The sequence below is a fragment of the Pelobates fuscus genome, chromosome 2, assembly GCF_036172605.1.
Source record: "Pelobates fuscus isolate aPelFus1 chromosome 2, aPelFus1.pri, whole genome shotgun sequence".
Classification (NCBI taxonomy): Eukaryota; Metazoa; Chordata; class Amphibia; order Anura; family Pelobatidae; genus Pelobates; species Pelobates fuscus.
In genome coordinates this window covers 295,673,939-295,698,330 of record NC_086318.1, presented here as the reverse complement: position 1 = coordinate 295,698,330, position 24,392 = coordinate 295,673,939, and the positions used below count along the sequence as shown (strand labels likewise).

General features: G+C 38.4%; 1 protein-coding gene across 1 annotated transcript in view; it reads right to left on the bottom strand.

Annotated features, from left to right (window-relative positions):
* Positions 1-7,844: 7,844 nt before the first annotated feature.
* The window catches only part of TRDN (triadin), a 781,460-nt gene continuing 764,912 nt past the window's right edge, over positions 7,845-24,392 (bottom strand). Inside the window, exons 71-72 of the mRNA XM_063441781.1 lie at positions 11,945-11,974; positions 7,845-8,664 (exon numbers count right to left, since the gene is read on the bottom strand). Of these exons, the coding sequence (XP_063297851.1) occupies positions 8,513-8,664; positions 11,945-11,974 (182 nt within the window). The 3' untranslated portion in view covers positions 7,845-8,512. The remainder of the gene's footprint in view (positions 8,665-11,944; positions 11,975-24,392) is intronic.

The following is a 24,392-nucleotide window of genomic DNA, read 5'->3' as shown; positions in this document are numbered from 1 at the left end:
TTCAATGCCAGTTTTACTAATGTCTCTATTGACTATTGTCTATGAATAAAATAAACTTTGGAATTAAATAAAAAAATAAATGCTTGTAAATATGCATACTGTAAACTATATAAACAACTGCATTATTCTAAGTTTACCAGGCATGAAGCACAAGAAAAGCTTTATAGAACAACAACAATATATTGCTTATCTAACCATGTAACAAGCAAAACACACGATTTTGATCTCTGCATCTTGTCTCTATGTTATGAGCATTCATATCAAACCCCATTTAGACCCTAAATAACAACTTACCAATATTCTGTAGCTGGCTACCCTAATCCATCATAATCACTTCTAAGCTTTTTTGTATTCCTTGTGCATAAGAAATTCAAATATTCTCAGATGATTCAGAGGGATTGCACAATAAATCTATAACACCATAGAAATAAAAGATTATTTCACGTGTAAAGCATTCTTAGAGGAAGCCAACATGTTTAATCATGCAAAATCTTTCAAAACAAAGGAACATTTTTAATAACCTTCTTCTATGCACATCCATTTCTTTGCATAAGGGATTATCTTTATGTCCCTGTTGCTTATCCGAGCATTAGTCCTTGCTTCCAGTTACATCTGGAATCAGAACTTCCCTCTCTTCATCATCTTCATATAGTATACAGTAGGTGCCTGTACATCTAGAAAATTAGACCAGAAAGCACAAAACAAGAAGACCTCGGTATTACAGATATCAATTCATGAACTGGCTTAGAAATTGCCAAACCTTGGCATTTCATCTAATATGGCTAAGACTTCCATAGGTTCTAGTAGATTACTGCTTGACTCAGAACCACTAAATCCTTAAAACAAAGCAGCGGAGGTCTCAAGGGGTGAGAATGTCTAAGCTGGCACATACTACATTTGTTTCTGCGTAAAGCATACCATCTTACCATAGCAAATAACAATAATCTAACAATAATCATATTGTCCGCAGCATAAAACATTAACTAAGTGAAATTCACACGTTGGATTTTGTTACCAGAGAGAAGCTTAACTCTTGTACCGGAAAAATGATATCCAGTAAACAGTGGAAAACCTATCTGTGCAAATAGAAACTGCAAATCAAAAATGGAGGCAGGTCTGTTTACTACTGGATGCTCAGGCATGTTTTACTAAAAATAGTCCTGCTGGTGACATGTTTTTATTTTTTTTATTTTTTAGATCAGATAACAGGTATGTACATATGTCAGGAGACATGTATATGCCTTCAACGTTAATGAACATTTTGTCCACCAGAATTTTTCTCTTACTGCAATTACTTGTCTATATGATTATGAAGTTAAATAAAATGTGTAAATGTGATAAGTAATGGGGAATTGTGTATTACTGGGAAATAATGACATCATCAATACGTTTGCATATATTGCAATATACCAGTACAAATCTTCCTGAGATTGGTGGAAGTTATATTGCTGGGCAGCAGCTGCTTTTGTGGCTACTATTCTTAACTCAACCCCTCAAGCTTTGTGGTTTGCCAGGTTTGGAGAGAGAATTACACATTTCTGTCTCCTCAGCTTCTCTCTCGGCATCAATTGACAAGACTGCAGTAGCTGCGAATAGCAGCCATTCACTGAAAGTGTCTCAGTTTTATCATTAAATGAGTGAAACTTCACTGAAGTGTCTGCATTGTGCTTTTCAATGCATATTATGATGCCACTTGCCCTACAGTATGCAATTTAATGATCTAGCCATTGATAATATACATATATATAATTTACTAATATATAAACAAAACTCCCGTGAAACGCTGACTGAGATGCTGCTCTTGTCCTTGATATTAAAATGTATTCATAGTATTTCACCTCCTCAGTACTTTTACTGTACCGTCTTCTGTTAATCTCTGGCTTTGCCAGGTGGCTTGGACCAAGAGTATCTCAGTAGACACCAGCTTTGCTGATATTCTCTCCAGACAAGCACCCATATAAAGTCTATCATTAGAAAAGCAGGAACATCTCAGGACTAACATGGGTTTAGGAGGCAACCCATGGTGGGCTAGGTACATTCTACAAATATGACTTTCTTTGGGGCACTAAGTATAGATTTAAAACGTGGGTTTTAATAGAAAAAACGCGCAAACACACACACACACACACACACACACTATAACATACCAAGTCATTCTGGCACCAATAATCTCTGTTCTTGTAGTAATGAAGTTATGATTTTTGAATTATCATGTTTATTCACTAAGGTTGCTTATATTTCTTCTAAAGAGTAACTGTTTACATTCTTCATTAAAAATCTAATGTACGTTTATATTCTCTTTTTATCACAGTTTTAATGGCCGAGTTGACGTTGCCACATCATTTTAGTGGGTATTTGCTCATTTTCCATTCATATAATATAGGTAATATTTCAGATGTACTCAATATACTTACACATTTTATTGCTGTTATAGCAGTAAGACTAGCATAATAATACTATTTCCAGACAGACTTTGTATTTTTTTTTTACTTTCCTCTGATGATCTAAGAGATAATGAGGTCACAGGGACAGTATAAGGATTCTACCCTAAGATGACATTTATGGAAAAGGGGGCAGAAGATCTATGAAACACATATTTAATTTAAACTATAATAGGTTTCTGAGTTTGCCTGTACATTCTAATTGGATTACTGTCAGTAGGCTAATACACATGTGTGCTTGCTTTATTTTACACAAGGAAAGAAAATAAAAATGATGTGGGGTTATTAATTAAGGTTCAAACTTCTTTTGGTTATTGAAACATTTTTAAATTAGTTCAGAAATTCGGGATGTTCTTTTTCTGCCAGTCAGACCTCCATTGTTTAATAGATATTATATCATTTATTTTAGAAACTTTCAGAGGTGTAGCAGGGCGGAGTGGGGAGAGGCAGAGGGAGGTAACTGTCACCAGACACCAGTCATTTTGGCACGTTGGATTAGAACTGCATGAAAGCATTGCAGAATCTGTCTCTGATAATCAGGGCCGGTGCAAGGATTTCTGCCGCCCTAGGCAAAGATCTATTTTGCCGCCACTTCATGTCACTTACTCACTGACAGACAGACACTGGCAGACACACACACTCACTGACCGACACTCACAGACACGCACTCACTAGTAGACATACACTCACTCACTGACAGACCCACACACAGACAGACACTCACTGACATACATACACTCACTTACTGACAGACCCACACACAGACAGACACTCACTGACATACATACATTCACTCCCTGACAGACACACACACACACACACACACACACACAAAGACACTCACTGACATACATACATTCACTCCCTGACAGACACACACACACACACACACACACACAAAGACACTCACTGACATACATACACTCACTCACTGACAGACACACACACACACACAGACACTCACTGACAGACACACACACACACACTGACAGTCAAACACACACACTCACTGACAGACTGACACTGACATATATAAACTCAGTCACTGACAGACAGACAGACACACACACACAGACACACACAGGCAGACACTCACAAACAGACACAAACACACAGACACATGCTCACTGACAGTCAAACACTCACACACTCACTGCCACACAGACTTACACAATTTTATTTTTTGAGTCCCATACAGCCTCCCTACCTCCCTGGGGTCCAGTGTGGGGCAGCTCCTCGCTCCTCCAGCACATTGTTTAGTATGCCAGGGCTGTAATGATATCATATTCCATCTCCCCGCATCACAGAGGGTGCGCAAGGTAGAAGTGGGAAGCTGCAAGAAGAGCCTCCCTCGCTGCCTGCCTTCTCCGTCCCCCTCTCCTCCGGTCACTGGGATTTCTTGCCAGAGCAGGCACCTGCCATTAAGGTAAGCAGATGCCTGCTCTTCCTTACCTAGCACAGATTCAGGGGCGCCCTGAGGTGGCCCGATGGCCACCTTCTGGGCCCCCTGTGACAGGGCTCCCATTTTCAGGTGCCCGGAGGATCGGACTGGCGCTGGGGGGGGGGGGGGGGGGAGCTCAAGAGCCACTCACCCAGTGCTGCGGACCAAGACAAGGGAAAGGAAATATCCTAGTGGGTGCCCCCCGCAGGCCGGAGCCCTAGGTGAATGCCAAGTTCGCCTAACGGTTGCATCGGCCCTGCTGATAATGCTCCCTTGAAGTTCTTGATGATGCAGTACATAATACATGTAATTGCCTCCACCTATTATTGTTTTAACATTCACCCTCCCCCCTCTCATCTCCATTTGCATGCCTCTGGCCCCTGGAACTCTGGAGAGTGAACAGGCAATTTGTTCCTCCTCCTCCCTCGGTCCGGTGAGTGACTTAGGGGCTATGATTGCCCGAGTAAGGCTCTAAATCATCTGTACACTCATTGAGACAAGGACACATGGCAAACACAATATCCCCTTCTCCTTAAGTACATGGTCTAGCTAGAAAAGCACATATATATATATATATATATATATATATATATGTCACGAAGGAGAGCTATCACTGGACTTTTGAACAAAGTTCAAATGTTTATTGTGAATACAGTCACATTACATCAATGTTTCAGACTTTCATCAGGATATATATATATATATATATATATATATATAAAACAAAAATAGTAATGCACTCCACCTTCCTTGATGTACTTGCCCGGTGCTCATCAGCAAACAGATACAGCCAAAAGTACAAGATAGCACTCCAGGGACTTCCAAGTGGAATGAATAAATCTTAGCTTTGATTAGCTCAAAATCAAAATCAACGTTTCAGTCTGTATCACAGACTTTCATCAGGATAAAATTATGAAAGTCTGTGATACAGACTGAAACGTTGATTTTTATTTTGAGCTAATAAAAGCTAAGTTTTATTCATTCCAATTGGAAGTCCCTGGAGTGCTATCTTGTACTTTTGGCTATATATATCTCCTATAGAATGTAAGCTCGATTGAGCAGGGTCCTCAACCTATTGTTCCTGTAAGTTTATTTGTAATTGTCCTATTTATAGTTACATCCCCTCTCATAATATTGTAAAGCGCTACGGAATCTGTTGGCGCTATATAAATGGCAATAATAATAATAATAATAGTAATAATATATAAAATGCCAGAGTATAGCAGTATGCAATGATACCTTTTTTATTGGACTAACATAATATTTCAAAGACAAGCTTGCGAGAGTTTCCTCTCTTCCTCAGGTTTGAAGCAATACAATATATATATTGCTGTTATTGTGTATGTGCGTCAGTATATGAATGTCAATGTGCCTCTGCAAACCATTCACAATTTATGTTTCATTGACCATTGTCAATGAACAATTCAAGGGAAAATAAAATGTTTTTATGTTAACAAATTATTCTCACTTTTATGAACTGGTTGTTAAAGACCCGAAAAGTGCATTTGCTAAAATCATTTTAAAAATAATGACAGAATCCCATCCCTTTAATGCTGTGTAACTTAAAACTACAAAAAAAAAATTTAATAAAAATCAAGTGCAAGTTCTCAAGTTCCCTATGAGAATCAAATCAATAAATTATTCCTTTTTAAGTAGAACCCTCATTTAATACTTTTCATATTTTTCCAAGATTCTAGTAAGCAGTATACTAAAGCAAACCATTCTTGAGTAGCCTATAACAGACTAGTCATTAGTGTAATAATATCCAGTTTTCTAAGCACCATAATAACCGACTTTTCATTCTATAATTTTTCTCAATTCATTTCATTTTTACAAGCTTTTCAAAATCAGAGATACAATTGCAGACACTAACATTCATATACATTAGAGTAAAATACCATTTCATGATCAAAGTGTCTACTGTGACTCAATTTCAAAAAGTGGCGCTAGATAAAATGTAAGCACCTGGAGGAAAGCTCAAAGTCAGAAAAATTTGTACATGCTTTCAGCATCTTTTTTTCCTGCAATAGATATGGAACTTTAATACTATGCGCCTATTTATTCAATAGAGTAGTGTTCCCCTTGTGGACCATTAACAGTGCAGGATTTATGTATTTCCCTGTTTTATTCCAATGGAGACACTGACAAAACCTGGACTGTTGATGTTCAATGAGGACTGAGTTGGGGAACACTGCAATAGAGCAATACATTTTTAATGTTACATTATCTACCAAATTGGATTGGTGTAAAACGATATTATCATCTACTGGATCTATCAGTAATTTGGAACCTGGTTTTACAGACTGTGAATTGTATCTGGTTCTCATTCACACGGTTGCGGAGAGTTACATGCTTTGCTAGGATCTGTGCTTCAATCCAACAGTCCTGCCTTTTTACGATTCCCTCGAATTTCTGGTTTATTTATCTATTTTACGAGTTTGTGTGTCCTTTTATTTTTGCTTTTTACTGTTTATGTATTTGCAATAGTAATCTTGTTAAAGGGCACAGTCACGCTGTACTTACCTTTCTCCTATTGTTTCCTCTTCTCTTCCTCTCTTAGAATCTGTTCTTCTTTTCTTTATTTCTGATCTAATTTTCTTTAAAACATAAGACAATGTAGGGACTACTTTGTCTTATGAAATTTTCATATGCTTGCCATTTTTTTACCCAAGGTCAGCTCTAGTTCAGGAAAGTACTCACCCTCCTCCTTTGACAGAGGAAATAAAGTTGACTTAGCCCCTCCTTAGGTCACAGAAAGTCAAGCGTAGGAAAAATACATAATACAAAGTAGTCCCTAGAGCAAACAATAGGAGAAAGGTACGTTTGGCATGACAGTTACACTTTAATTGCTCTTTGTTATGTTTTACTATTTAGAATTTTGATATTGTCAATAAAGTGCTAACATTTTATCTAGTGCTAGTTTCAACTTATTGATACATTTCTAGATGTTTAATTAGTCACCATTATACAGTGTTCTGCTTTTTTTAGACATTATTTCCATTTTAATTTTTTTTATTCCATTTGATACACTGACTCCATGAAATAAAAATAGCTTTTGATCTCCAATTGTACCTCTTTTACAGTTGAACTGAACTGCACAAACAGAATTTCAAAATATTAAATAAAATGCAGCATCTGATCAAATTCAAATCTTACCACAATTAAAGGACTAGAGTCACCAAAACAAGCTTAGCTTAATGAAGTAGTTTTTGTGTACAGATCATTCCTCTGAAGTGTCACTGTCATTTAGGAGTTAAATTATTTTTGTTTCTGTTTCTGCAGGCCTAGTTACACCTCCTCTGACTGTGACTTAGACAGCCTGCATAAAAACAAAATGGTTTTATTTTCAATCAGATGTAACTTGCTTAAAACAAAATCTGTAAATTGAACTTTAATTACATACTGGAGGCTGCTAGGGGTCAAGCAAGCTATTAACAGAGCAGGATATAAGAAATTCTAAATTAAACATAATTTGCAATAAAGGAAATGACTCTCTACATGTGTTTAGGAAGGAGGTATAACTAGGGCTGTATAAACAAAGGGATTTAACTCCAAAATGGCAGTGAATTTAGCAGTGAAACTTCAGGGGTATGATATATACACCAAAACTGCTTCATTAAGTTAAAGTTGCTTTGGTGACTATAGTGCCCCTTTAAATGTTGTAGTGCTGTGTGGGAGACCCACATTGCATTTGGACTGTCACATGTATTTTATGCAGTAACTGGGTTCATGTAATATAGACTTTATCAGTTTCTTGGCTCCAAGTTCCACTCATTTCTGCCAGCCAGTATTTGTGGCCAAGGCTGGAATAGATACAATACGGTGAAGTTTCAATGCTATTTGTCAACCTCTTCATTCCTTTGAATACATCCTTGCTTTTTAGCTGGTATTGTTAATAGCAGTGTATTATTATACGTGATGCCATTGTTAAACTCTCCAATTGAGAATAAGAAATCCCCAAATTGTTCTATAAAATGTAATTGCAATTTCAATATATGAAAAGTGGTAATAATATAACAGATTATAGAACTCATTGGATACAGAAAAGAAAGAGCCAAATTGGTTGTCATTACTTTATAAATAAGGTCTGTATTGCAAAGTTTTCAATTATTTGGTTACTTGCGTAGTTTCAGCTTTGTAGCCGCAGTAATAGTTCAATACGATTTGAACATCAATTGTACTTCCAGTGAGATTTTTCATAGCATTTTATCTGCCTTTATTGCTACGTTATGCAGGTCCCTTAAATATAAAAGGGGTTAAGCAAAATAAACTAATAAATTCTACATTGTGTTCTTTAAAGCATGTCTATGGATTTGCAGCATACAGTGCTTTTTTTGTCCTAGCTGGTAACAAAGAAAACAAACAAAGAAACACACGTGAACCTCTTATCTTCCAGTTTGCCGTTATAATTACAGCCATTAACCCTCACTTTTTCTATTAAAGCTGAACGAGTTATGGCAAAATCTGTTACACGTTGTTCTGTCTTCTTAATCTCACAGAGTTTACAAACGGAAAAACAACCTTTCTCTGTCTTGTGACCTGCTGCTGGAGCCACTACCGTTAAATCCAGTGGCTCACTACAAAATGGTTGATTTCAGTAATCCAACTCATTAGGTGTTGTTAATTTATTTTATTGTCCATGTGCTCTTTTTTCCCCCTCATCCTTCGTATGACCTGGGTTTCTTTGCTGGCTTTGAAATGAGGTAAACAATGAAGGAAATCCAAATCCATTTAATCCATTTAGTCCTTCATGGAAGATACACTGAAAGAAGCGCAATGGTACTGCAAAAAGAGAAATAATTACTGATGACAATGTGTTTGGCCATGGTTTCAAATACAGAAAAATGTCTTGCAATGGCAAACATATCTTAACACTGTGATTTGTGCACAACTGTATTTAAGTTGTTGTAAACCTTCCCACTATCTCATTTTAGAAGTGCAACTCTTTGTCTAGCCTGCATTATGGGAGTTATTCTAGAAAACCTGTAAAACTTATCATAATATATAACAATAGAATGACTATTAAAATTATTATAAACATTTACAGAGCATTAACATATTCTGCAGTGCTTTAGAAGTATAAAAAAGTGTATATGAAGAAGTCCCTGGTCAAACAAACTTACAACCTATGTGGATTTGAGGTAGACGGTAGCATAACTACCATGGTTGCAGGGGTTGCAGCCACAACCGGGCAAGTCACTCCAGTGTCCCAGCTGCCCTGTTACCTTTGCTGATTGGCCAGACTGGCCTACTGGAACCTCAGAGCCAGTGCACGACCGCCCAGAAAGCATGGTTGCCAGGTGACTGGCAGGAGCGGAGCACACAATACAGTAACTGCATGTAGCATGGCCAAGCAGACCATGGTCTGACAGGAAATTCTTACTGAGAGGGCACTTCCTGTCAGACCGGGTAAAGAGGTGTCCCCTGCCATGCTACATTGAGTCACCTGGTAGAGAAGGTGATGGGGGAATGAGACACATGGAGGAGTTGGGGGGGGAGTATGAGCCCCACATATAGGGGCTAGCGGGAATGAGACTGGTGAGATACATAGAGGAGCTGGGGAGGGCAAATGAGACACATGGAGGGACTGGGGGACATGAGACATATGGATGGGCCCCAGTGACATTTTTGCACCAGGGCCTAGTGGTTTCTAGTTCGGAATCTGGAGGTAGGCATACATATGATATTATGTGTCTTACCCAGAGACACTTACTGGTGAAGTGGACTGTCCAGAATTTAACCAGCTGATAAAATACATCAAATATAAAGAATAGAATTTAACCAGCTGATAAAATACATAAAAACACAAATCATCATACAACATAGCATTACTTATCCTACTTAAATATGTGTATTTAAGTAGGATAAGTGAGGCTGTGTTGTAAATGGATTTATGTTCACACTGAATTGCATAACTGTCACTTCTTCATTGAATAAAACATTGAAACTTACCTATAACCTGTTTTACATGTAATAGTTTGTTTACTTTTAATTGTATGCTAAGGATTCAGTGTCGTAACAATCTAATTCAATTTAGGCACAGCCTGGGCACACAATGCAAACAATGTGGTTTCAAGATATTATAACCCAAACATGAACCTGAGATAGTAACATATTACTGGTACTTAGAATGGATCAGCTTTAGGTTAAACCCAGCATTGTGACTACACAACTGCAAGCAGGTGTAGCAAAGTCAATGACCGGTTGAGATCAAGGATAACTGACAACAGCAGAATGATAATGCAATGTCAGAGTAGTCAGCACAAAGCTGGGTCAAAACTAATATAAATGATAACATACTCTTGGGTAGCAAGAACCATGACTGGGCACAAGGTAAACAGAACAGACAGTATATACAGGCAAGTGACAAAATGCTATTGATGAGGGCAGGGTCACTTCTGCAACACCAGTATTAATGAAATACAGGCCCAGACTGGCCATCGGGCAAACCGGACAAGTGCCCGGTGGGCCGCAATGGCCATGGGCCGAAGGCAGCAGGGAGGTCACAGCATCTCCCCAGCCAGTCCATGCAGGGCCTGCGCTATCCAAGCGCTGGCCCTGCTGTATTCCATGATGGGCCGGTGGGAAGATCAAAGATCTTCCTCACTGGCCCAGAGGCAGTGAAATGCGGGAAAGGGAGACAGGAGAGGACCCAGAGAAGCTCTATCTTGCAGCTCTGCCGGGTTCCTCTTGCGAGGTCGGAGCATTGTTATGGCAACGCTCCAGTTCTCACGAGAGTGAAATTTAGCCCCGCAGGCTAGAGTTCATTCACCATTAGGACCTCCAGGGATTGCAGCACGGCCCCCCTCCCAGGCATGAGGTAAGAAGGGAGGGGGGGATACAATGCTTGTTTTTTTTTTAATGCAAGCTTTACTTTGGCATCGCTCTCCACCATACTTACCTAGTCCCATGAGATAGACTCATAGCTATTTGGCTAAGATGACTAGGCATTGATAACAAGAGAAGGGTATTAGAATTTTTTTAAGGGGTGCCCTCGAAGGCTCAACAGAGTAGGGAATTTTACAACCTGCAGTTCACCGCACTGTTCCTTATCTGTTACACTATATAATTCTCCTCCTGGTAAAATAAGATATGATACAAATGTAACATTGACATCTAGTTACATTTTGGTTTCACACAATTCTGTATGGTGCCATCACTAAATCATTTCCTACCTGTATATATTTGTTTTTTTTGTTTTAGGTACATTTATACTTTCACATAGATTTTTGGTTACACTTCTTTAGTTTTGGGATCAAATGTATTAGTTTTAGTTATTTATTTTAGTTTTTATATAGTTTTCTTTAATAGAACAATTAGAACACAGACAAATTGAACATAATCCTCTTATGGACTAATCAATTCTTTCAGGATTTTCTTTGTCCTATTTCTTGGATATTCATTTTATTTATGATAAGAGTTTCTAGAATATTTTAATCAAAATATTAAAAGTGACGTTTCATTTATTATTTGGGTTACTCTTTGCTATAAAGGGTGTTCTTTCCTTTGTCTTATAATAAATAATTCTGGGGGTTGCCCCCCACACCCTCCTCTATTCATAAGAGTAACCTGACACTTTCTCTCTAGAAGGTCACTCAGTTTGTAGTTATAATATAAAAATGCTGACAAGACAAGTCATGGAGTAATTTCTCAGTTTTAGAATATAGTATATTTCATTTTAAGGTAACCAACACTATGCATTGTCATTTTCAACCAGGGTTCTTGACATTCTACCAACCTGAGTGCATTTAGCCTGAATTTATGAATGCATCCCTTTCATAGCAGACATTGCATATTGGAAGTGCTTTTTTAGAAGACTAGATTACAGGTTGAGTTGTAATATCCAGCTTTTTGTCCTCAACAATGAACCATTAGCTATGCTGATTTACTAGACATGGGACAAAGATGATAGAAAATGCAGAGCTTTATATTAGACTGTTTTGTTAAAAAGGAAGACATTTATGCGAATTACCTTACAGCGAAGCAGCATGTAGTATTCATGAATACATGTGAAAGGACAAATGATAGATGAAGGTGAACAAATTATTGGAATATACGTTACCTTTCTTTTCAGGTTCGATGTCTGCGGATTCTAGAAAATACAGAGCATTATGAAAAAGTTAGTAAAAGACTCAGTAAAATATTGCAAATACTATTCCTTGCAGTAATACAAAATTATATATAAATCAGATAAGTCAATAAACATTGTGTTATATCAAAATGCTATTTCGTAATACCCTAGATAAAAGAAAAAAATATTAAAATGATAACGTAACAAAACATCAGCTAAAAGAAGTTACTACCTTTACTTGTATCAGATGTCATAATATACATTATGCATCTGAATTAGCAAATGCCCAAGAATAAAATAACAAATCAAATATATAAGTATTGCCCATCAGAAAATAAAATAAATAAAAAAAGATAAAATAAATGAAAAGATGATATCCCCTGAAAAGAACCATTACCAGTATTATGTTGGCCAAGAGTATAAGCTGCTGCATTGATTAATCCAATAACCAAAAGATGATGTTGCGCTAAAATATTATTTTGTATACATGGTCAGTTTATATCTCACCAGGAAATTTTCATAAAAACTGTTGAAAAAATTCCTGTTGAGATATAAACAGACTATGTATACAAAATAATATTTTAGCGCAACATTATCTTATCGTTATTGGATTCTTTCAAATATGTATTTGGGTGATTGCTACTGGTTTCCAAGATTTGTATCCAAGATTTCCAAGATTCCAAGATTTTTACTCAATAGTTATCTTATGTGCTACACTTTATATTAGAATTTCTTAGCGCTATCCATGTCTTTGGGTTAACTGCTGCATTGATTAGTTGTTCTATTGAGAGGGGTTTGCATTACATTACTCAACCATTCTATGTAACATTTTTTTTTTTTTTTTTTAAATGTGAAGGAATCAGTGTCTTTGCAGTATTGCTCTAATAGTCAATGGTTTCTTATATTGATAAAGAACTATAATAAAGAACCATAGCATCTGCTGAAAATGGTGATGGTGAATCACGAAGAGCATGTTTAGTTTTTGAATTTTTTTTCCAATATAGTTTAATGAGAGGACATTACCACCATATGTGCAAAATAGGAAAAATAAGTAATCAAAACCTTCACATAAGGCTATCTACAGTTGATAACGTGATTTAGTGACACGGTAGTCCTGCACCAGAGTGAAATTAGCTTTAAGGGCATCTAATTGTGCTCCAGTTGACAGAGTAGCATAATGTGTCAAAGTGCAGATCTTCTTCCTTTTAGGCAGGGACAATCCAAGAATCAAAACTTTCATATTGTCAAGATTACTAGTAGATCCAGCACGCAGAATTATATCACACCTAGGACTAAAGGTAATGTCTTACCAGGTCTTAGAATGGCTGGAATAGTCAGAATAATTGCCGAGGTCAGGGACACAGAAGGAAACACAACGATGAGGGAAACCCAAAACTCAAGGATACCAGAATTCAGGAAAGTCAAAGCAAAGCCAAAGTCAATAACCAGATATAAATGCGCAGGAACACTCTCTTGGATCATCAATTAAGGGAAACCAGGACAGGGGACTGACAGAAAGGTAATTTGGGTTTAAATACCTCTCCTTTTGCTATAATTGGCTGCCTCCGACCTCTGACCCCAAAACGTGTGTGCGCAACTATGATGTGACGTCGCACGCACGTTGGCGCCATCTTTGATGTGGGCGAAGGTCAGTTTGTTATAAAAATCTGAACTGCAGCGGTCGGCGCTCCTAAGAGCGTCGCACCCGCTGGGGACCGGACCGGAGGGAGGTCGGGCAGTGATCTGCCCCGAACAAGGTAAGTGAGATTTGTTCTGTCAGTGTGGTTGCTTACTTTTTGTGTACACGCCGGCAGAATCACCGGGAGCCGTGACACATATTTGGCCACATGTAATGGAAGTGAAAGACCAGGAAAGCGAAGTAAAAAGAGCTAATTAATTTATAATAACAACATTGAATAGCAAGTGAGGAAGAGTTAAGAAAAAGTGAATCAAATGAACAAATCATCCTGTTCTCAAATAATTGATAGACACTTAGCACCCAATGATTAGTTTCAAATTATTTGCCGGATATCTTAAACAGGAAATCCTTTAGAGCGATTAGTGGGCATATCTAGTTGCTATGAAAACCCTTTTTACCTGATATCTGCAACCTTCAGCAGGGAAAACCGTAAAGCAGTTTTGTAAGTCTAGTCTGTCACTCATTGAAGATAAACTCTGAATTAATTTGACTTCGATGTGTATCATACTTTTTACAAACTCATATGAAACTTTGAACAAAATTCCTTTAATAAAACAAAGGTATATAGTAAACGTAATAATATCTGTACTGACTAATTTGAATAAAGCAGTAAGAAAATCAAGAAGGATATATTGTATGGTATTCAACTCAAATGTATGTTAATTGTATTCCAAAGCACAAAAAAAAATACAAATTGAGAAAGAGCCTCATATAGTTGCCCTTTACTTCAGAACTAGTTTTCACAATGAAGACAAAAAAAATTCAGGTATGACTTTTCTTTCTACATCTTTATAAAGGTACTATATGGTCCCATCTGCCTCATGTAACACTATGCAAAAATCATTTCAATTAAGCAGCCAGGAAGGAAAGAGAATGGAGAGATGACTCTAAACACAATAAGTAGCACATTAAAGGACTTCTTTGGGCTGTTAAAGAGGCACACACTTTCCAGTCTAATGCAGATGCTTAACCCCTTAAGGACCAAACTTCTGGAATAAAAGGGAATCATGACATGTCACACATGTCATGTGTCCTTAAGGGGTTAATGTAATTTTTTTTTTATGGCATTTTTAGGAAGATGCATTCTCAAAGTTACCATCAGGTTCCTTATAAATTTGCACAAGCAAGAGATATATTGTACGTATAAAAGTATACTGCTTATAATCTAATTGTTTAGATTGTGACATATAATAAAATGTGTGACTATAGAAGCCCTAAAACATTTTATTCTTATGCCATTTTTGTAAAGAACAAATTAGTAAATAAAAGAAAAAATAAACTTTAACAAATTCACATACCTTTTTATATTGTAATATTAGAATAATGCGCTTGCACTACCCTTTTATTGGATAAAATTGTATTGTTAGTTCAATAAAAATGCATTGTGAGATACTAATATTTTATTATATAGCATCAGTGGACTAGTATGGCTACTTCTGAAATTTATTTTTTAACTAACACTAAACAGCAGTCTATATAGAAAAGTGCTAACTATACTTCCCTTGTTTCGAATAAATACTATGCTGTCTTTTTTAATGAACATAATTTGATAACTTCACAGCCAAATGTGAATATGACGATTGGCAACTGCTAATATTTGTTAAGATTATTTTGTCGATAACTCTGGCTCTGAAGCCATTAAAGACAGCATAATTGCAGTCTGGAATGAGGCTACTCTGTGAGATATATTTTGACCTACTTTATGAAAAGAAGCATTGATTCTCTGCCCAGTAGGTATAAAATAAAAGTAAAATTTGTATTCATTTTCAAAATTGAAAAGAACAAAATGTCATTACAGTATCTAGTCCTTGAATCAAAGATAACATGTAAAATCAATGTAGTATAGTTCCACAGAAGAACTCAGCGCTCAACTTAATATAAATTACTCTGATGCAGCAAGGAGTTGGAAATAGGTCACAGAAAATTACTGTTCAACTCGGTATAAAATTGTATATGTTATTTTTTAGAGGTAATACATCTTTTTTTTTATAGACTGTTGGTTCTCACTTTTTTATATTAAACCGTGTTTAACTAAATAAATTGCAACAATATTAACTTTCTTTTTCTGTTCATTTATTAATAATGAAAATTCGAATTTGGGGGTTAATTCAATTATTTGGCTATCTGTGGTAATGAGTGAATGTGTAATAATTAAATAAATATTTTATTAAATATTACTTTAATTAGTGTGGAATAGTGATGTCGCGAACATAAAATTTTCGGTTCGCGAACGTCGAACGCGAACTTCCGCAAACGTTCGCGAACCGGGCGAACCGCCATAGACTTCAATGGGCAGGCAAATTTTAAAACCCACAGGGACTCTTTCTGGCCACAATAGTGATGGAAAAGTTGTTTCAAGGGGACTGTGGCATGTTGGAGGGGGATCCATGGCAAAACTCCCATGGAAAATTACACAGTTGATGCAGAGTCTGGTTTTAATCCATAAAGGGCATATATCACCTAACATTCCTAAATCACAATGGATATGGATTGACATCTGACATATGACATATTGACACCTTGACATATGGATTGACACCTGTCCTCAGAGACCCTGATACACACTGACACAGAGCAGAATAGGGACTGTTCCGCATACATAGGGTCACTTGGCAGATATATATTGACACCTGTCCTCAGAGACCCTGATACACACTGACACAGAGCAGAATAGGGACTGTTCCCCCTACATAGGGTCACTTTGCAGATATGGATTGACACATATCCTAAGGATCCCTGATACACACTGACACAGAGCAGAATAGGGACTGTTCCCCCTACATAGGGTCACTTGGCAGATATGTATTGACACCTGTCCTCAGAGACCCTGATACACACTGACACAGAGCAGAATAGGGACTGTTCCCCCTACATAGGGTCACTTGGCAGATATGGATTGACACATATCCTAAGGATCCCTGATACACACTGACACAGAGCAGAATAGAGACTGTTCCCCCTACATAGGGTCACTTGGCAGATATGGATTGACACCTGTCCTCAGGGACCCTGATACACACTGACACAGAGCAGAATAGGGACTGTTCCGCCTACATAGGGTCACTTGGCAGATATGTATTGACACCTGTCCTCCGAGACCCTGATACACACTGACAAAGAGCAGAATAGGGACTGTTCCCGCTACATAGGGTCACTTGGCAGATATGGATTGACACCTATCCTAAGTATCCCTGATACACACTGACACAGAGCAGAATAGAGAATGTTCCCCCTACATAGGGTCACTTGGCAGATATGGATTGACACCTGTCCTCAGGGACCCTGATACACACTGACACAGAGCAGAATAGGGACTGTTCCCCCTACATAGGGTCACTTGGCAGATATGTATTGACACCTGTCCTCAGAGACCCTGATACACACTGACACAGAGCAGAATAGGGACTGTTCCCCCTACATAGGGTCACTTGGCAGATATGGATTGACACCTGTCTTCAGGGACCCTGATACACACTGACACAGAGCAGAATAGGGACTGTTCCCCCTACATAGGGTCACTTGGCAGATATGTATTGACACCTGTCCTCAGAGACCCTGATACACACTGACACAGAGCAGAATAGGGACTGTTCCCCCTACATAGGGTCACTTGGCAGATATGGATTGACACTTGTCCTCAGGGACCCTGATACACACTGACACAGAGCAGAAGAGGGACTGTTCCCCCTACATAGGGTCACTTGGCAGATATGGATTGACACCTATCCTAAGGATCGCTGATACACACTGACACAGAGCAGAATAGGGACTGTTCCCCCTACATAGGGTCACTTGGCAGATATGTATTGACACCTGTCCTCCGAGACCCTGATACACACTGACACAGAGCAGAATAAGGACTGTTCCACCTACATAGGGTCACTTGGCAGATATGGATTGACACCTATCCTAAGGATCGCTGATACACACTGACACAGAGCAGAATAGGGACTGTTCCTCCTACATAGGGTCACTTGGCAGATATGGATTGACACCTGTCCTAAGGATCACTGATACACACTGACACAGAGCAGAATAGGGACTGTTCCTCCTACATAGGGTCACTTGGCAGATATGGATTGACACCTGTCCTCTGGGACCCTGATACACACTGGCCCCTCCGCCCCCACCCCTGTGTGGTGGGTGGGGGCCATAAAATTAATGATGGGGGACCTACTGTCCTCCCCCCGGCCCCCACCCATGAGCATTGGGTGGGGGCCATAAAAATAATGAGGGGGGACATACTGTCCTCCCCACCCCGGCCCCCACCCGTGCGCGGTGCGTGGGGGCCATAAAAGTAATGAGGGTGGGACCTACTGTCCTCCCCCCTGGCCCCCACCCCTGCGCGGTGGGTGGGGGCCATAAAAATAATGAGGGGGGGCCTACTGTTCTCCCCCCGGCCCCCGATACTTAGCTAACTAATATTATACTAGGAGGGAGTGGTTGTTCTTCAGCATAAAATGTGTTTGGAGCATTTAATTAACAAATTCATGTAAGCAAACTGAGCAACCTCTACCATGACAAATGTGTTCTATTCTTTTTTTTTTTTTTAAATGCCTGGCAACTAACCATTCCTTGACATTGTATTTGAGGAAGCTTGAGTTTTCCATAATCATGTTTTTTATTTCAGCTCCTCACCCCATGCACATAATAGAAGATAATGGGAGGACTATTTAGTACATAAGTTAAAAAAAAAAAAAAAACAGCAACCTAACAGTTAGATTCTGTTAAACTATAAAATCATATAGAATTCTCTGAAAGAACAAAAATAACTACTAAGGTAATAACATTCAGCCAAAGGGTTACAGTTAACATGTGCTGCTTTACCCAGCATACATGGGTGGGAAGGAAAAATAAGTATCCCTATAAGGTGAAGGTGGTCCTGTTAATCCCCATTGCTGAATATTTTAATTAGCATCCTAACATCCAAGAATGGGGTATGGGAGAAGAATGGAACAGCAGTCTTATTATAATTAACTACTTAAGGACAGAGGCAATTGCTCACGTTCTGAACCCAAATGAAACCTTGAATTTGAGCTATAGGGTTGATCCACCATAATTTAAGAATCTCTCTTCAAGTGATGCAAAGGGATTTCAGTTAATATTCTATATGTAACACTAACAAAATATTTTATATGAAAAAAAATGTTAAATATTTGAAAAAAACATTTTTTTCATATTTTTGCTTTTAATAATTTGAATACTTCCAGTTAAACTATAAAAAAAAGATCTCAATAGACTGAATATATAAATAGATTAATATATCGGCCCTGATTGTTAACAGCCTAATATGTCTAGGATCTAAATAAATTTTTGATAGTTAATGCTAACCCTTTTCCAACCCACACACTAACGCTATACCAACCATAGTCATAACACTATGCCTACCCTGGTCTTACCCTTAACCTTACACTCTCCCTAATCCCAAAACAGCCTTAACTCATAACCAGCATTAACCCTTACCTTACCCTAATTCTACTCAAATCCAGCCCTTACCCTATAGCTAACACTAACCATAACCTTACCCTAACACTAATTCTGACTCTACACCACTCTTACTGTACTAACTATAATCCTAACATAATCCTTACCCCACCACTAACCCCAACTCTAATCCTAAGGTCAATTCTGATATTAGAAATGGGTTTTACTGTTTAATTCAGAAGATAGTGGTCTGTGACCAACATCTACTGCCCATTTTAATAATTGAAGCCTGATTACTAAACGATTATACTGAGATCGATGCTGTGCATGTGGGGCAAATATGCAGGACTTTTCATACCATCCTACAGGAATTCAAGCACACTTTGTGTATGTCGGCATGGAATATCCTAACATCCTTATTTGGTCAGTCTTGTCCTGTGTCAGGTAACTTGTCTTCTTAAATATCTACAAATGCTCTCAAAACAACCACACAAACATATAATCTACACACCAGATGATTAACATAATACATCTGAAGTAAGCTCAACAGAATATGTGTTATAAACAACAGGAATTAATTTGGTTCTTGCATTTCCATATTATTTTGCTTAAATAAAAATGTCTTCTGGCTAAGAATGTAAAACGGGTGGCATACAATAACTATGATGCATCACCGAGATGCAACAAGATATGTTTATTTTTAGACAATGCAGTGTCCCACATATACTATAGGAACTTTTTCTGAGCGGTGTATTCTAGTGTGAATTTCACTATTTGGATTATTGTGAAAAGTTTGTCAGGTGCCTTTTTTTAATTATCCCATTACTTCGCTTCTCCATAGTAATTTTGATGGTAGAAACCCTAATGACAATCATGCCTCAAGCACTATTCCTGGAGCACTAAATCTCTTTGCAATCTGAAGAATCTGAAGAGTAGAATATAAAGTATGGCCTTCGTCAGAACCCAAATGCAACAATGCTCATGGTATGAAAAGGCAAGGAGCAGTGATGTATCCTGGTTCAAATAGGAAGAATGTTATCAGTGATTTATGTGATTTGTAAAAAATTATATATATATATATATATATATATATATATAAAAACGAGAAAAATTCTTGCACTCCAACAAAACAGTAAATTGGTACCTGGTGCTCTGGTAGCAAAAATAATATATCCAAGAAATACCGGCACTCCAGGAATTCTCAATAATATAAGTTTTCTTTTATTCAGTTCAGGACGTCAACGTTTCAGCTCCTCATGGATGAAAGCTCCATGAGGAGCTGAAACGTTGACGTCCTGAACTGAATAAAAGAAAACTTATATTATTGAGAATTCCTGGAGTGCCGGTATTTCTTGGATATATATATATATATATATATATACACATATATATATATATATACACATATGTATATATATATATATATATATATATATATATATATATATACATATATTAATTCTACATATATATTTATGTAATATTTTTACATAATTAGGTATTTTAATTAATTACAATTAGCGGGACCTGCCTGACAACCCATGCCAAAAGTATTGGGAATTTAATTTGCTAGCACTATATTTAACCCTATAACTTTCCAAGACACTATAAAACCTGTACATAGGGGGTACTGTTTTACTTGGGAGACTTCGCTGAACACAAATATTAGTGTTTCAAAACAGTAAAATGTCTTACAACAATGATATCGCCAGTAAAAGTGACATTTTTTGCATTTTTCACACACAAACAGCACTTACACGGACGATATTGTTGCTGTAATACTTTTTATTTTACTTTTTACAAATATTTGTGTTCAGCAAAGTCTCCAGAGTACAACAGTACCCCTCATGTACAGGTTTTATGGTGTTTTCAAAAGTTACAGCGTCAAATATAAGGCTTGTGCTTAGTGATGTCCCGAACAGTTCGCTGGCAAATTGTTCCTGGCGAACATAGCTTGTTCGCGTTCGCCATGGATGGTGACTATATGCGATGTTCGGTGCGCCCCCTATTCGTCATCATTGAGTAAACTTTGACCCTGTACCTCACAGTCAGCAGACACATTCCAGCCAATCAGCAGCAGACCCTCCCTCCCAGACCCTCTCACCTCCTAGACAGCATACAATTTAGATTAAATCTGAAGCTGCATTCTTTTTTTAATTATTATTATTATTATTATTATTATTATTTTTTTTTTTTTTAGATAGAAGTGTGTTATATTTGAGCATGCTAGGCTGAATGTGCGTATATCATGGCTAGTTGCACTGAGGGTATGAGTATATAGCAGTACATTGTTGTGAAAGATGGCTGTCATGTTTAGGGTGTAGCTTGCACGTTATCAACTGTGTATTTATATCAGCAGCTCCACCACTAGTTATAAATCAAGTGTGAGTCGCCCCATGAGATGAGACTAATGGGGACTGCTTCGCTTAGCTGTGGTGGAGCTTGTTGGGGCTTTGGTGGAGCTTGTTGGGGCTTCCTGCTTGTTATTTGCTTCCAAAATTGATTAAAGAGTCTGTCCAGCTTAGACTCAATATCCTGCCATGCTTTGCTGGTACCAGGAGGACACGCGGCTGCCGCCATATTGGGAGAGTCGCAGATGAGTATGTCAGCCTGGGCGGCTGTGCTCTGTGCGTCCATTAGCTCCAGACAGCCTCTCAGGGGTGGACCGGGATAACCCCCACCGGTTCGAGGGGGGGTAACGGAGCTCCTGCCGGGAAGTAGCTGCTCCTGGGCATCCCAGGATCGGGAGATCGGCCGCCTCTCCCGCCCGGTGAGCACCAGGCCACACTTGCCACGCAGAGGTAAGTAAGTCTCTGTCGATTTGCTGACCGCTATTAAGCATATCGGGTCGGTCAGGTAGGAGCAACATTGCTGGGTCATCCCCTTCTGGGGTGAAATTCGCTTGTTGATAGCTGCTTAAAGTGAGATATTGAGGGAGCTCACATGAAGTGCGTTTTTACTCCATGACAACTAGGCCCCGCCCCCCGGAAGCTGCATTCTTAGTGAGAGGAGGGACATTGTAGCTGCTGCTGATTTAATAGGGAAATCGATAGCTAGGCTAGTGTATTCAGTGTCCACTACAGTCCTGAAGGACTCATCTGATCTCTGCTGAAAGGACAGCACCCCAAAAAGCCATCAGTCTGCTTTTTTTTTTTTCCTGTGTAATCTAATTGCAGTTGCCTGCCTGCCAGCGTGTGTGTCAGGCTCACAGCGTATACTGTGCCCACTTGCCCAGTGCCACCACTCATATCTGGTGTCACAATAGCTAGCATTTAAAAAAAACAAAAACTTTTTTGACTGTAATATAATAGTCAGTTTCCTTCACACGTGTGCGTTTCAGGGCCTGCCAGGGCACAGTGTCACACCAGTGCAACTCATATCTGGTATAACAGTAGTGTACATTAAAAAAAAACCTAGAAATTTGGTGGAGGAAGAGACCTTCAATGACATCAGTGAGGACAAGGAACGGGACATGGCTAGCTTGGTATCCAACCTTGTGCAAATGGGGAGTTTGCGGTTGTGAAAATGGACTGTTTGTGGTTGTTTGCGGTGCGTTAAACGGGGAGTTTGGTCTGTCACTGTGAAGCGGGCGTAACCCTTACACTACCTGATCGATACAACATCATACCTGATGTTTTAAAGCACGTTATTCCAAACAATTTAGGAATGTTAGGTGATTCATGCCCTTTATGGATTAAAACCAGACTCTGCATCAACTATGTAATTTTCCATGGGAGTTTTGCCATGGATCCCCCTCCGGCATTCTACAGTCCAGGTGTTAGTCCCCTTGAAACAACTTTTCCATCACTATTGTGGCCAGAAAGAGTCCCTTTGGGTTTTAAAATTCACCTGCCTATTGAAGTCCATGGCTGTTCGCCCGGTTCGCCCGTTTGCAAACATTTGCGTAAGTTCGCGTTCGCCGTTCGCGAACGAAAACTTTTATGTTCGCGACATCACTACTTGTGTTTAATTTTTTTCACAGTAAAATTTGCCAGATTGTTTATGTTGCCTTTGAGACCCTATGGTAGCTCAAGAATGAAAATTATCCCTATGATGGCATACCATTTGCAATAGTAGACAACCCAAGGTATTGCAAATGGGGTATGTCCAGTCTTTTTTAGTAGCCACTTAGTCACAAACACTGGTCAAAATTGGCGTTGTTTGCATTTTTCACACACAAACAAATATTAACGCTAACTTTGGCCAGTGTTTGTGACCAAATGGCTACTAAAAAAGACTGGACATGCCCCATTTGCAATACCTTGGGTTGTCTACTATTGCAAATGGTATGCCATTATGGGTGTAAATTGAATTCCTGGGCTACCATACAGTCTCAAAGGCAACACAACCAATCTGTCGAATTTCAATTTCAAGTGTAACGTGCTATATTTGACCCTGTAACTTCCCAAAACACCATAAAACCTGTACATAGGGGGTACTGTTTTACATGTGAGACTTTGCTGAATACAAATATGTGTATTTTATTGCAGTAAAAGCAAACAGTATTATGACATTGACAGTTAAAATGTCATGTAGAACTACATTTCTTATTTTCTCCAATTTTGTTCATATTAAATTATGTTTCATAGCTAAATATTTGATATTAAATGAAAGCCCTGTTTCTACTGAATAAAATGATATATAATAAGGGTGGGTGCAATTATTATGAAAGAGGTGAATTATGGTTGGACAGACATGTAGCGCAAATGCCAGGTTTTGTTTACGTTTTGTTTTGTTCACAACGTGTACATTTGTCTCAATCCTTAAGGGGTTAATAGGTGAAGAATTGATATAATATCATGACCTTGCCCCCCCTCAGTTCCAGCCCTGCCACCAGTCAAGAGGGTTTAACATTGCACAGGAATGTGAAGTGCTGCATGCTGTGGAAAGATAAAGCAGGGATACTTGGGGAGAGCTAAATGGGGGCACTGGGACTGGAGAGATAACCCACAGTGCATACACACTTGCATAAGTCTGGAACTCACCCATATACACGCACTGACATTGCAAGTGCACAGGAACATACACACGTACTATAATTGTACGTGTATAGGGATATCAATACGTCCTAATGACATTTTTACTTTATTGCTATTATTGTAAAAATGTCATAAATAACTTTTATCACCTAACACGAATTCCATTGTTTGTAACTATTGCTTCCAGTTTATGTATGTGTGTGTATTATGTTTTATTTTAGTAGCTATAGGAGAAACATATCCAGACTTATACAATTGGCTATCCAATCATAGTTTTGTCTACAATTTGGCCCTCCATAAGAAATGAGTTTAACACCGATTAAAGGAAAATGGAAAA